This window comes from Armigeres subalbatus, chromosome 2 (assembly GCF_024139115.2).
Source record: "Armigeres subalbatus isolate Guangzhou_Male chromosome 2, GZ_Asu_2, whole genome shotgun sequence".
NCBI classification, from domain to species: domain Eukaryota; kingdom Metazoa; phylum Arthropoda; class Insecta; order Diptera; family Culicidae; genus Armigeres; species Armigeres subalbatus.
The window spans coordinates 137,553,976-137,566,362 of record NC_085140.1 but is presented as its reverse complement, the minus strand read 5'-3'; the positions used below and the strand labels follow the sequence as shown (position 1 = coordinate 137,566,362).

Sequence of the window (12,387 nt, the reverse complement as noted above, 5' to 3'; positions counted from 1 at the left end):
ATTTAGATTCCATTCACTAAAGGTGACACATAAAAGTGAATTGAGCTACCTTCCTTTAATCAACGAAGACAATGTGCATTACCTTGTCTTCCTGGTGGTTCCATCTCTACTAACAAGGTTCTGCAAACGATGCACCCAAGGGAATCAGTTTCCATCCTATTAACCAGTCTTGAACGTAATGCGAAAGAAATAGCAGATAATGAAGAAAATGCATTCTCTTTGATGACGCTCTAATGCCAAAGGGAGCAAATATAAGATTTTATTCAAAGCATCAGAAATAAGTGCAGTTTCTTTCTCTCCGAGTAGCTAATTAATGAACATGACAGAAAAAGCTTAATTACTGCATCAAAGCTCGCTTGGTTCACGTTCTCGCAATGACCGTATTGGTAAATTTGATTGTGATGTCAGTAGTCCGCATGTTCGGGTACGGGGCAACGTAGTCCTGAACCGTTTGAACCGTGCTGGGCGATTTTCGATCGAACGGGAATCCCATGGATCGGCCATCCGGGTATTTCTGATCACGCAAGCCGCAGAAAGAGTGCGAATCGTCACAAAGTGCTGGACTGAAAGTGGATGGTTGACAATTAAAATATGTAAAAAATCATAAAAAGTTCGACAGTGTCTTACTCTGCCGCATCAATATTCTGCCCAATATCCTCATCGGCATAGTTGGAAATCATGACGAACAAATCGAAACGCATACCGTCCGGTGTCCCTTTGGGAAGTAACATGTGGTCGGGCCAGCCACAGCCGCAGAAACGGAATCTCTCCAGATCGGCCTTATTCGGAAGATCTTTGTCTGATTTGATTTGACGGAAGGTGCGATCGAAGGCGACAGTCACGCTCGATTGATCCGACCTACGAGTGATTCGATTGGATCCTGGATTTACTAAAAGAATTAACTGGTGAGGTGCTCGGAAATGAACTTCGAAATAAATCACTAACAAGTTAGAACGAATTTATCCAATTCCAGAACGTAACCCCTCCACTCGCTATACTTCAGAGGCGTATTACGATCGTCCGTTTTGGGGGCAATGAAGATGCGAGCGTTTCCACGAACTGGGGAGCTGTTCGCGTTCTGTACTTCAAAGTTGTACACGAAGGGAGCGTGCTGTAGATGAGTGAAGGAAGCGAACACGTTTCCGTCAGGTCCGAAGTCCAACCCGGATGCCAAATCAACTTGTGCTCGTTGCCAATAGGTCAGAAGTATGTTTTGTGGTGCTTTCGGTCGATTCAGTGTTACACTTAGACTGGAAATGGTAACTCCTGGAAAGGAAAGCTGAAATGGTACTGCAAAAAGTTATTCTGCTTTTGGGTTTGACTTATTTTGAAACGACTTACATCCTTGGAAGTGTATGGGTCAAAGGTGTCCTTGTGGCGGACAAGGACATCGTCAATGAAGGAGTGCCACTTGTAGAAGGTTGGATCTCGTTGAGCCGTGGCCACATCTCCCATGATGCCGTAGTCTTCAAGGTAGCGATTTTCGGGATCGTGGCAGTAGGCAAGAGCGATGTGACCCGAGATGTGTAAATTACCATAAAGTTTCGGATTGAGCGATAGGTCCGATGCTTCAATGATGTTGGAAAGTATGTCGATTCCTGTTTTCGCATCCAGTGGGATTCTTTTGCCACTTGCCTGTAATTATAATGAAATACATAAAAATGATAGTATAAAACAATAAAGGTATGACATACATTCAGCATAATTCTGTCACATCGATTTTTTAAATGTACTTGATAAATTATTTCCATTCTACCTACTTAAATTGCAATGTATTACAAAATTCGAACATCTAACGGTCGGCAATGTTTTCAAATATATCTCGGTAAATATTTCGACGAGATTTTGGAAGATTCTACCAAACCTTCGGCAACAATTGAAGAAATCGATATAAATTAGATGAGAAAAATGTACAATCGACATCAGCAATAAATCAAACGGGGTAAACAATTCAATTTTGGGAGAGTCGCAAGTTCATGCATTCTTTCGTAAATTTGAATTAAATTAAACATTAGTGCATGTTGTAGAAAGAAAAGTGAGGAAGGAAGAAAAAAACAAAAAATGAGAAAAAAACAGAAAGAAGGAAAAAACGACAAGAAAGAAAAAAGAGAAAAGAAGAAAGAAGAAAAATGAATAAAAGGAAAAAAAATGGGAAAAATGAAGAGGAACGAAAAGGAAGTGTTTTGGGCTTAAAATGATATTTCGGCCAAAGCTTCTGATCCCATAGTCCAATCTGGCCAACTTTCAATAGCAAACAATAGGATTCCGTCGAATGGAACCTGTTGCAAGTAAATCGGATAATGCTAAGTTCCAAAAAGTGTGTCTACAAAATTTGTACACGCACATACAGACATCACCTCAGTTCGTCCAGCTGTTTCGATTGATATATAACACTCTGGTCTTCGTTTTTGGAGTGATCATATAGCCTTTCGGTACAACTTTGTTGTACGAGAAAGGCAAAAAGGAGAAAAAAAAGAATTGAGAAAAAAGAGAGAAAGAAAAAGTTAGGATGAGTATAAAAAAAGAAAAAAATTAATAAAAAAAAAAGTAGACAGAAAAAATAGAAGGAAGAAGAAGAAAAGAAGATAAAAAAAGGTTGGAAAGGAGAAGCTCGAAAGAAGATGGAAACATAAAAGAAAATAATTAGGAGGAAAGAGAAGCAAGAAAAACAGGAAAACAAAAAAAATAAATGAGTTGGAAGAAATGTTAAATTGGGAGGAAAAAGGTGGAATCAAAAAGAAGAAAGAAATAAGGAGAGAAAATCGTGAAAAATAACAAAATAAAAGAAAGAATAAATGGACAGAGTAGAGAAAAGTATAAAAGTAGTAAAATAAAAGTTTCCCTTCTTGAGGAAAAGAAGTAAAAAATGTGGAGAAATAGAAGAACATACACTAAAACAATGGAGAAAATCAAAAAAGAAATAAGCAAAAACGAAAAAGTATTAATAGAAGAAACAATAAAGAAACAAGAAAACCAAAAAATCAGAAATCAGAAATCAGAAATCAGAAATCAGAAATCAGAAATCGAAATCAGAAATCAGAAATCAGAAATCAGAAATCAGAAATCGAAATCAGAAATCAGAAATCAGAAATCAGAAATCAGAAATCAGAAATCAGAAATCAGAAATCAGAAATCAGAAATCAGAAATCAGAAATCAGAAATCAGAAATCAGAAATCAGAAATCAGAAATCAGAAATCAGAAATCAGAAATCAGAAATCAGAAATCAGAAATCAGAAATCAGAAATCAGAAATCAGAAATCAGAAATCAGAAATCAGAAATCAAATCAGAAATCAGAAATCAGAAATCAGAAATCAGAAATCAGAAATCAGAAATCAGAAATCAGAAATCAGAAATCAGAAATCAGAAATCAGAAATCAGAAATCAGAAATCAGAAATCAGAAATCAGAAATCAGAAATCAGAAATCAGAAATCAGAAATCATCAGAAATCAGAAATCAGAAATCAGAAATCAGAAATCAGAAATCAGAAATCAGAAATCAGAAATCAGAAATCAGAAATCAGATATCAGAAATCAGAAATCAGAAATCAGAAATCAGAAATCAGAAATCAGAAATCAGAAATCAGAAATCAGAAATCAGAAATCAGAAATCAGAAATCAGAAATCAGAAATCAGAAATCAGAAATCAGAAATCAGAAATCAGAAATCAGAAATCAGAAATCAGAAATCAGAAATCAGAAATCAGAAATCAGAAATCAGAAATCAGAAATCAGAAATCAGAAATCAGAAATCAGAAATCAGACTTCAGAAATCAGAAATCAGAAATCAGAAATCAGAAATCAGAAATCAGAAATCAGAAATCAGAAATCAGAAATCAGAAATCAGAAATCAGAAATCAGAAATCAGAAATCAGAAATCAGAAATCAGAAATCAGAAATCAGAAATCAGAAATCAGAAATCAGAAATCAGAAATCAGAAATCAGAAATCAGAAATCAGAAATCAGAAATCAGAAATCAGAAATCAGAAATCAGAAATCAGAAATCAGAAATCAGAAATCAGAAATCAGAAATCAGAAATCAGAAATCAGAAATCAGAAATCAGAAATCAGAAATCAGAAATCAGAAATCAGAAATCAGAAATCAGAAATCAGAAATCAGAAATCAGAAATCAGAAATCAGAAATCAGAAATCAGAAATCAGAAATCAGAAATCAGAAATCAGAAATCAGAAATCAGAAATCAGAAATCAGAAATCAGAAATCAGAAATCAGAAATCAGAAATCAGAAATCAGAAATCAGAAATCAGAAATCAGAAATCAGAAATCAGAAATCAGAAATCAGAAATCAGAAATCAAATCAGAAATCAGAAATCAGAAATCAGAAATCAGAAATCAGAAATCAGAAATCAGAAATCAGAAATCAGAAATCAGAAATCAGAAATCAGAAATCAGAAATCAGAAATCAGAAAAATCAGAAATCAGAAATCAGAAATCAGAAATCAGAAATCAGAAATCAGAAATCAGAAATCAGAAATCAGAAATCAGAAATCAGAAATCAGAAATCAGAAATCAAGAAAAAAATCAGGAATCATAAATCAAAAGTCAGAAGTCGAAAGTCAGAAATCAGAAATTATAAATCAGAAAAAGGAATCAAAAGTCAGAAATTAGAAATCAAAAGTCAGAAAACAGAAATCAGAAATCAGAAATCAGAAATCAGAAATCAGAAATCAGAAATCAGAAATCAGAAATCAGAAATCAGAAATCAGAAATCAGAAATCGAAATCGAAATCAGAAATCAGAAATCAGAAATCGGAAATCAGAAATCAGAAATCAGAAATCAGAAATCAGAAATCAGAAATCAGAAATCAGAAATCAGAAATCAGAAATCAGAAATCAGAAATCAGAAATCAGAAATCAGAAATCAGAAATCAGAAATCAGAAATCAGAAATCAGAAATCAGAAAATCAGAAAATCAGAAAGTCAGAAAGTCAGAAAGTCAGAAAGTCAGAAAGTCAGAAAGTCAGAAAGTCAGAAAGTCAGAAAGTCAGAAAGTCAGAAAGTCAGAAAGTCAGAAAGTCAGAAAGTCAGAAAGTCAGAAAGTCAGAAAGTCAGAAAGTCAGAAAGTCAGAAAGTCAGAAAGTCAGAAAGTCAGAAAGTCAGAAAGTCAGAAAGTCAGAAAGTCAGAAAGTCAGAAAGTCAGAAAGTCAGAAAGTCAGAAATCAGAAATCAGAAATCAGAAATTCAGAAAATCAGAAAATTCAGAAAATCAATATAAAATTAATATTTAAATAAAAAAAATCTAAATACTCCTCAGATTTGTTAAAGAATGTTCTGAATGTTGCTCCCCCTCTGAATATTATGTTTTGGCAAAAAAAACTGAGGGGAGGGGCAGACAAAATAGTTTTTAAATATTTGTATCAGCCTTAGTATATATACATAAAAATGTATTTCTGTCTGTCTGACCCTTATAGACTCGATAGACTAAGCCAGCGGTTCTCAACCTGGGGTACATGTACCCCTGGGGGTACCTTCGACGGCCCTAGGGGGTACCTCGAACAAAAATTCGTAATGGCGGATGAATTACGATTCCAATCAAAATTTATTGATAAAGTTTTGAAAATTGTGTATTTTTTATTTCAATACTTTGTTTTGTAGGGGAAAAGACGGCTTTGGCAGGTTTTGTTCTATTATTGTCAGGGGGGTTTTTGTCAACAAAATTTTATGAAATTAACCCACAATATTCTTTAATATGCAAAGAATGTATAGACCAAATTTGAGCATCATCAGTCATAAAAAAACCCCTGACAATAATGTAACAAAACCTGTCAAAGCCGTAATTCCCCCTACATAATAGGCATGGCGATTAGTAAATCCAATAGAATGCTGCCCTCCACAACCAGCATAGATTTCTTCCAAGCAGCTCGAAGACCTCCTTACAAGAGGCTCGAAGGACTCCATTCAGGTTGTTCAGAAGCCTTTTTTCAAAAGAATCGGAAGCTTGGAAGCCTCCTTTCAAGAGGCCTGGGAGCCTGCTTTCAAGAAGTCTGGAAGCCTCCTTTCAAGAGGCCTGGAAGCCTCCTTTCAAGATGCCTGGAAGCCTGTTTTCAAGAGGCCTGGAAGCCTCCTTTCAAGAGGCCTGGAAGCCTCCTTTCAAGAGGCCTGGAAGCCTCCTTTCAAGAGGCCTGGAAGCCTCCTTTCAAGAGGCCAGGAAGCCTCCTTTCAAGAGGCCTGGAAGCCTCCTTTCAAGAGGCCTGGAAGCCTCCTTTCAAGAGGCCTGGAAGCCTCCTTTCAAGAGGCCTGGAAGCCTCCTTTCAAGAGGCCTGGAAGCCTCCTTTCAAGAGGCCTGGAAGCCTCCTTTCAAGAGGCCTGGAAGCCTCCTTTCAAGAGGCCTGGAAGCCTCCTTTCAAGAGGCCTGGAAGCCTCCTTTCAAGAGGCCTGGAAGCCTCCTTTCAAGAGGCCTGGAAGCCTCCTTTCAAGAGGCCTGGAAGCCTCCTTTCAAGAGGCCTGGAAGCCTCCTTTCAAGAGGCCTGGAAGCCTCCTTTCCAAGAGGCCTGGAAGCCTCCTTTCAAGAGGCCTGGAAGCCTCCTTTCAAGAGGCCTGGAAGCCTCCTTTCAAGAGGCCTGGAAGCCTCCTTTCAAGAGGCCTGGAAGCCTCCTTTCAAGAGGCCTGAAAGCCTCCTCTCAAGAGGCCTGGAAGCCTCCTTTTCAAGAGGCCTGGAAGCCTCCTTTCAAGAGGCCTGGAAGCCTTCTTTCAACAGGCCTGGAAGCCTCCTTTCAAGAGGCCTGGAAGCCTCCTTTCAAGAGGCCTGGAAGCCTCCTTTCAAGAGGCCTGGAAGCCTCCTTTCAAGAGGCCTGGAAGCCTCCTTTCAAGAGGCCTGGAAGCCTCCTTTCAAGAGGCCTGGAAGCCTCCTTTCAAGAGGCCTGGAAGCCTCCTTTCAAGAGGCCTGGAAGCCTCCTTTCAAGAGGGCCTGGAAGCCTCCTTTCAAGAGGCCTGGAAGCCTCCTTTCAAGAGGCCTGGAAGCCTCCTTTCCAAGAGGCCTGGAAGCCTCCTTTCAAGAGGCCTGGAAGCCTCCTTTCAAGAGGCCTGGAAGCCTCCTTTCAAGAGGCCTGGAAGCCTCCTTTCAAGAGGCCTGGAAGCCCGCTTTCACGAGGCCTGGAAGCCTCCTCTCAAGAGGTCTGGAAGCCTCCTTTCAAGAGGCTGGGAAGCCTCCTTTCAAGAGGCCCTGGAAGCCTCCTTTCAAGAGGCCTGGAAGCCTCCTTTTAAGAGGCCTGGAAGCCTCCTTTCAAGAGGCCTGGAAGCCTCCTTTCAAGAGGCCTGGAGGCCTCCTTTCAAGAGGCCTGGAAGCCTCCTTTCAAGAGGCCTGGAAGCCTCCTTTCAAGAGGCCTGGAAGCCTCCTTTCAAGAGGCCTGAAGGCCTCCTTTCAAGAGGCCTGGAAGCCTCCTTTCAAGAGGCCTGAAAGCCTCCTTTCAAGAGGCCTGGAAGCCTCCTTTCAAGAGGCCTGGAAGCCTCCTTTCCACGTGCCTGGACGCCTCCTTTCAAGAGGCCTGGAAGCCTCCTTACAAGAGGTCTGAAGCCTCCTTTCAAGAGGCCTGGAAGCCTCCTTTCAAGAGGCCTGGAAGCCTCCTTTCAAGAGGCCTGGAAGCCTCCTTTCAAGAGGCCTGGAAGCCTCCTTTCAAGAGGCCTGGAAGCCTCCTTTCAAGAGGCCTGGAAGCCTCCTTTCAAGAGGCCTGGAAGCCTCCTTTCAAGAGGCCTGGAAGCCTCCTTTCAAGAGGCCTGGAAGCCTCCTTTCAAGAGGCCTGGAAGCCTCCTTTCAAGAGGCCTGGAAGCCTCCTTTCAAGAGGCCTGGAAGCCTCCTTTCAAGAGGCCTGGAAGCCTCCTTTCAAGAGGCCTGGAAGCCTCCTTTCAAGAGGCCTGGAAGCCTCCTTTCAAGAGGCCTGGAAGCCTCCTTTCAAGAGGCCTGGAAGCCTCCTTTCAAGAGGCCTGGAAGCCTCCTTTCAAGAGGCCTGGAAGCCTCCTTTCAAGAGGCCTGGAAGCCTCCTTTCAAGAGACTGGAAGCCTCCTTTCAAGAGGCCTGGAAGCCTCCTTTCAAGAGGCCTGGAAGCCTCCTTTCAAGAGGCCTGGAAGCCTCCTTTCAAGAGGCCTGGAAGCCTCCTTTCAAGAGGCCTGGAAGCCTCCTTTCAAGAGGCCTGGAAGCCTCCTTTCAAGAGGCCTGGAAGCCTCCTTTCAAGAGGCCTGGAAGCATCCTTTCAAGAGGCCTGGAAGCCTCCTTTCAAGAGGCCTGGAAGCCTCCTTTCAAGAGGCCTGGAAGCCTCCTTTCAAGAGGCCTGGAAGCCTCCTTTCAAGGGCCTGGAAGCCTCCTTTCAAGAGGCCTGGAAGCCTCCTTTCAAGAGGCCTGGAAGCCTCCTTTCAAGAGGCCTGGAAGCCTCCTTTCAAGAGGCCTGGAAGCATCCTTTCAAGAGGCCTGGAAGCCTCCTTTCAAGAGGCCTGGAAGCCTCCTTTCAAGAGGCCTGGAAGCCTCCTTTCAAGAGGCCTGGAAGCCTCCTTTCAAGAGGCCTGGAAGCCTCCTTTCAAGAGGCCTGGAAGCCTCCTTTCAAGAGGCCTGGAAGCCTCCTTTCAAGAGGCCTGGAAGCCTCCTTTCAAGAGGCCTGGAAGCCTCCTTTCAAGAGGCCTGGAAGCCTGTTTTCAAGAGGCCTGGAAGCCTCCTTTCAAGAGGCCTGGAAGCCTCCTTTCAAGAGGCCTGGAAGCCTGTTTTCAAGAGGCCTGGAAGCCTGTTTTCAAGAGGCCTGGAAGCCTGTTTTCAAGAGGCCTGGAAGCCTGTTTTCAAGAGGCCTGGAAGCCTGTTTTCAAGAGGCCTGGAAGCCTGTTTTCAAGAGGCCTGGAAGCCTGTTTTCAAGAGGCCTGGAAGCCTGTTTTCAAGAGGCCTGGAAGCCTGTTTTCAAGAGGCCTGGAAGCCTGTTTTCAAGAGGCCTGGAAGCCTGTTTTCAAGAGGCCTGGAAGCCTCCTTTCAAGAGGCCTGGAAGCCTCCTTTCAAGAGGCCTGGAAGCCTCCTTTCAAGAGGCCTGGAAGCCTCCTTTCGAGAGGCTTGGAGGCCTTCTTTAAAAAGGCTCGGAAACTCCTTTCAAGAAGCTCGGAAGCCTTCTTCCAAAAAGATCAAAAGATTCCTTTCAAAAGATTCGGAAGGTTTTTTTGAAAAAAAAAGGCTCGAAAGGTTCGTTTCAAAAGGCTCGGATAGCTCTTATCGAGAGGATCGGAACCCTCTTTTCAAGAAGCTTGGAATTCTACCTTCAAAAGGCTCGGAAGCGTAGGCTTTGAAGCGTTATTTCAATATGTAAAGCCTCTCAACAAGAGGCGCGGAAGCCTACTTTCGAGAGATTCAGAAGGTCCGTACAATAGGCTCGAAAGTCTTCTTTAAAAGTGCCAAAAGGCTTGGAAGTCTACTTTCAAGAAGGGGTACCTCAATTAATGCAAAAGTTCGAAGGGGTACCTCTCAAGAAAAAGGTTGAGAACCGCTGCTATAGGCAAAAAAGGTGGAAATTGAATAGAAATTCCGTTAGAATTAAATAGTGAGAAAAAAAGAAAATAGGAGATAAAAGAAACAATAAAAACCCTGAAGACCACCTAGCGGTGATGGTGCCTTTCTCGTGCATTATAAAAATAGTATTTTGGTCATTACTTTTGAGCCCATAGTCAGATCTGGCCGAATTTCAATAGGAAACAATGGGAGAGTATTCTGCGTTGACTACAACTTGTTGCGAGTAAATCGGTTAAGGATAAGTGCCTGAAAAATGAGTGACACTTTTTTTTTTGGGTGGGTGCGCACTGACATTCACACACACATACACACAAACATCACCTCAATTCGTCGAGCTGAGTCGATCGGTCTATGGGTCTCCGGGCCTTCTATAAAAAGTTTGTTTTTGGAGCGATCATATAGCCTTTACGTATACTTAGTATACGAGAAAGGCAAAAAAGATTGTGGTATGTGAGGGATGTGAATTGTTGAAATAGAAAAGAAGAAAAATAAAGCTGCGAAGAATGATCGCGTAATGTTCTTTTTAAAAATAATAATGCTAACGACATTGGACCGAACAATATTCGCTCAAATAGCCCCACAGTATTGCATATGTAAAGAGAGGCATGACCCAGACAGAAATTCGGTAATTGAAATCAGAAATCAGAAATGCAGAAAGAATAAAAATTGGCAAATTCGTATCCGGGGAATACTACAATAGATTTAATAACTGGTCGCAGTGTCACACCCGGTCTAGAATAAAAAAAAAGTTCAGATTCAACGGTGCCTATCAAATCAACTTATATTCCTGTTGTAAACATGGTCTTCAGACAGTAAAAGTCACTTACGAATAGTCCATCAACCTTGCTAACTGACTGTAAGGAAGTGACCGCACCATTAGGGAAGATACATTAATTACGTGACGCTAAAATTGGCCATTTTCAACCCCCTCCCCCGTATGTTACACTTTTGGTATGAATCATCTAAAACATTTGCATGGATTGTCATACTTCAGGCAACCCCCCTCATCCGTTACGTAATTCACGGATGCTCTCTTACTGACTATTTGAACGTTTGAGTCACTGAAACTTGCACGCACACTAAGAATGTAAGGATTTTTTTTGTCTTTACTTGAGAGACTTTCAGCCCTAAGCGTTGAGAGGATAATAATCCATTACACCCGATTCTGTTTTTACACGGATTTTTTACACGGCCATGCAAAAAAAAAATCTCATCCAAAATTTTTGCAAAGTTGCTCCATTTTGCATGATTCGATGAGAAATCATTAAACTTTTTTTACACGGATTTTCAAATTCTGAACTGGAAACTTTTTTTACATGGAACGCATCCCCCGTGTAAAAAAAGAATCCACAACAAGGAATCGTACGAATGTGATGGAACGAATATGCAAAAATAATGTTGGATAGTGAAAAAAAAGTCCTTGATAGTGATCCGATGGCACGAGAAAGCGAGACCGGCTAGGCTATCCGAAGACACAATTTCATTATACTCACATCAACGATGAATCCGGCATCGATCGCGCCGTATATCCGATCCCTCCACTGCTCCATTTCGGTGATTGTGAACTTCAACCCCTCGACGTCACGATCAATGTCTTTGATGGTGAAATTTTTTGGTCGTGATGCATACGGGCGGTTGTTGGAGCTTCTTACCATTTTCGGGAAGTAAGCCTCCGGAATGGGCTCTCGGAAATTGTGCATGCTCTTCACTTTACCCAAACGATTGCAAAACCTTTCCACGTTGTAACGATGGATAATCTGCTGGTGCATGTAGAAAAACAGTTCGCCTCGGCGATCTTTGTCAATGACTTCGCGTGGACCAGACGTTGGGTATACCAAATGCCAATGCCAGTGATGCATGTTGACGCCGATATCCTCTCGGAAGTATGCCAATCGCTGCTCATCCTCTCGATCAGACGCTGTGAAATTTTGCGGCAGCTCAATAACCATCTGCAAAGCCACATTTCTTATCATAAAAGTACACTTGTCACTAAATCCGTTTAAGCTCACTCACTCTATTCGCTTGACTGACAACCTTCCCTTCCTCTCGCAGTTTAGGAAACACTGCGGGATCGACAAACTGATCCGGAAACAACTCCAAAATTGACGGCAGGTTCACACTGTTGGTATCCGGTCTGTGCTGCACTGCCACAGCCAAGGCATATTGGAACAGAAACACATTCAACCGATCGCGGCAATACGACGCGACGCCAATTAGCGAAGAAACATCCGGCTGCTGAATGAACAGCTCGATCAACTTTGCTGCTATCTGACGATGCTTTTCAATAAACAACGAAAACGATGCTCTACGATCGATCACTTGCGCAAACGCTATGTCCGGTGTGCCAACGTTGCGGACCGGAATCCTAATGTCCACATTATCGGTAAATCTTTTCTGAAGCTCATCGCCAATTGGACGGTACCGATCGGTTAGATACTCGTCTGGAATTTCCAGCACTACTTTGCCATCGTCCTTCGGGTAGAAAGTTGGCTCCAATGGACGCTGCAGAAGGGCCAGTACGTCCGAACTGCTGGACATTGTTCGATGTTTGAAATGAACTGTTGATGTGATAAGTGGCAACTAAACACTATATTTTGATAAATGTTTTTGAATGCTTTTATAGCGTGTACGAGAACGATGTTTGATTTGGTGGTTTTGCGGTTGCTGGTTTTGAAAGGTACCTACTCGTATCGTTACAATGTTTTGTCTGCATACAACGTATTTGAGCATTCAATATTGAAGAAAGAAATATGTGATTGTTGTTTTGTTGACCACAACAGTTGACCAAAAATGAATTTAGAACGCAATCGCCGTTTAAAACTCAAGGTCAAAATCATTTGAGCCCATTTGAAAAAAAATATTCCATGTTCTGAAATTTCTCGCAAGATTCTGACTTT

At 41.7% G+C, this 12,387-nt stretch overlaps 1 protein-coding gene across 1 annotated transcript; it reads right to left on the bottom strand.

Annotated features, from left to right (window-relative positions):
* Nucleotides 1-213: 213 nt before the first annotated feature.
* Nucleotides 214-12,062, bottom strand: LOC134215173 (phenoloxidase 8-like). The gene is made up of 6 exons (XM_062694414.1): nt 11,504-12,062; nt 10,984-11,439; nt 1,342-1,635; nt 946-1,279; nt 628-889; nt 214-563 (listed from the first exon to the last, which is right to left on the bottom strand). The coding sequence occupies exons 1-6, from the start codon at nt 12,026-12,028 to the stop codon at nt 362-364; spliced, it is 2,073 nt and encodes a 690-aa protein (XP_062550398.1). The 5' UTR covers nt 12,029-12,062; the 3' UTR covers nt 214-361.
* Between the last annotated feature and the right edge of the window lie 325 nt (nt 12,063-12,387).

Bases quoted from the DNA above. Each gene is read 5' to 3' on its own strand.
- LOC134215173 (XM_062694414.1), bottom strand. From the start codon at position 12,028: ATGTCCAGCAGTTCGGACGTACTGGCCCTTCTGCAGCGTCCATTGGAG. The intron at 11,440-11,503 runs GTGAGTGAGCTT...GTGGCTTTGCAG, and splicing joins TTGTCAGTCAAGCGAATAGA to ATGGTTATTGAGCTGCCGCA. The intron at 564-627 runs GTAAGACACTGT...ATCCACTTTCAG, and splicing joins CAGAATATTGATGCGGCAGA to TCCAGCACTTTGTGACGATT.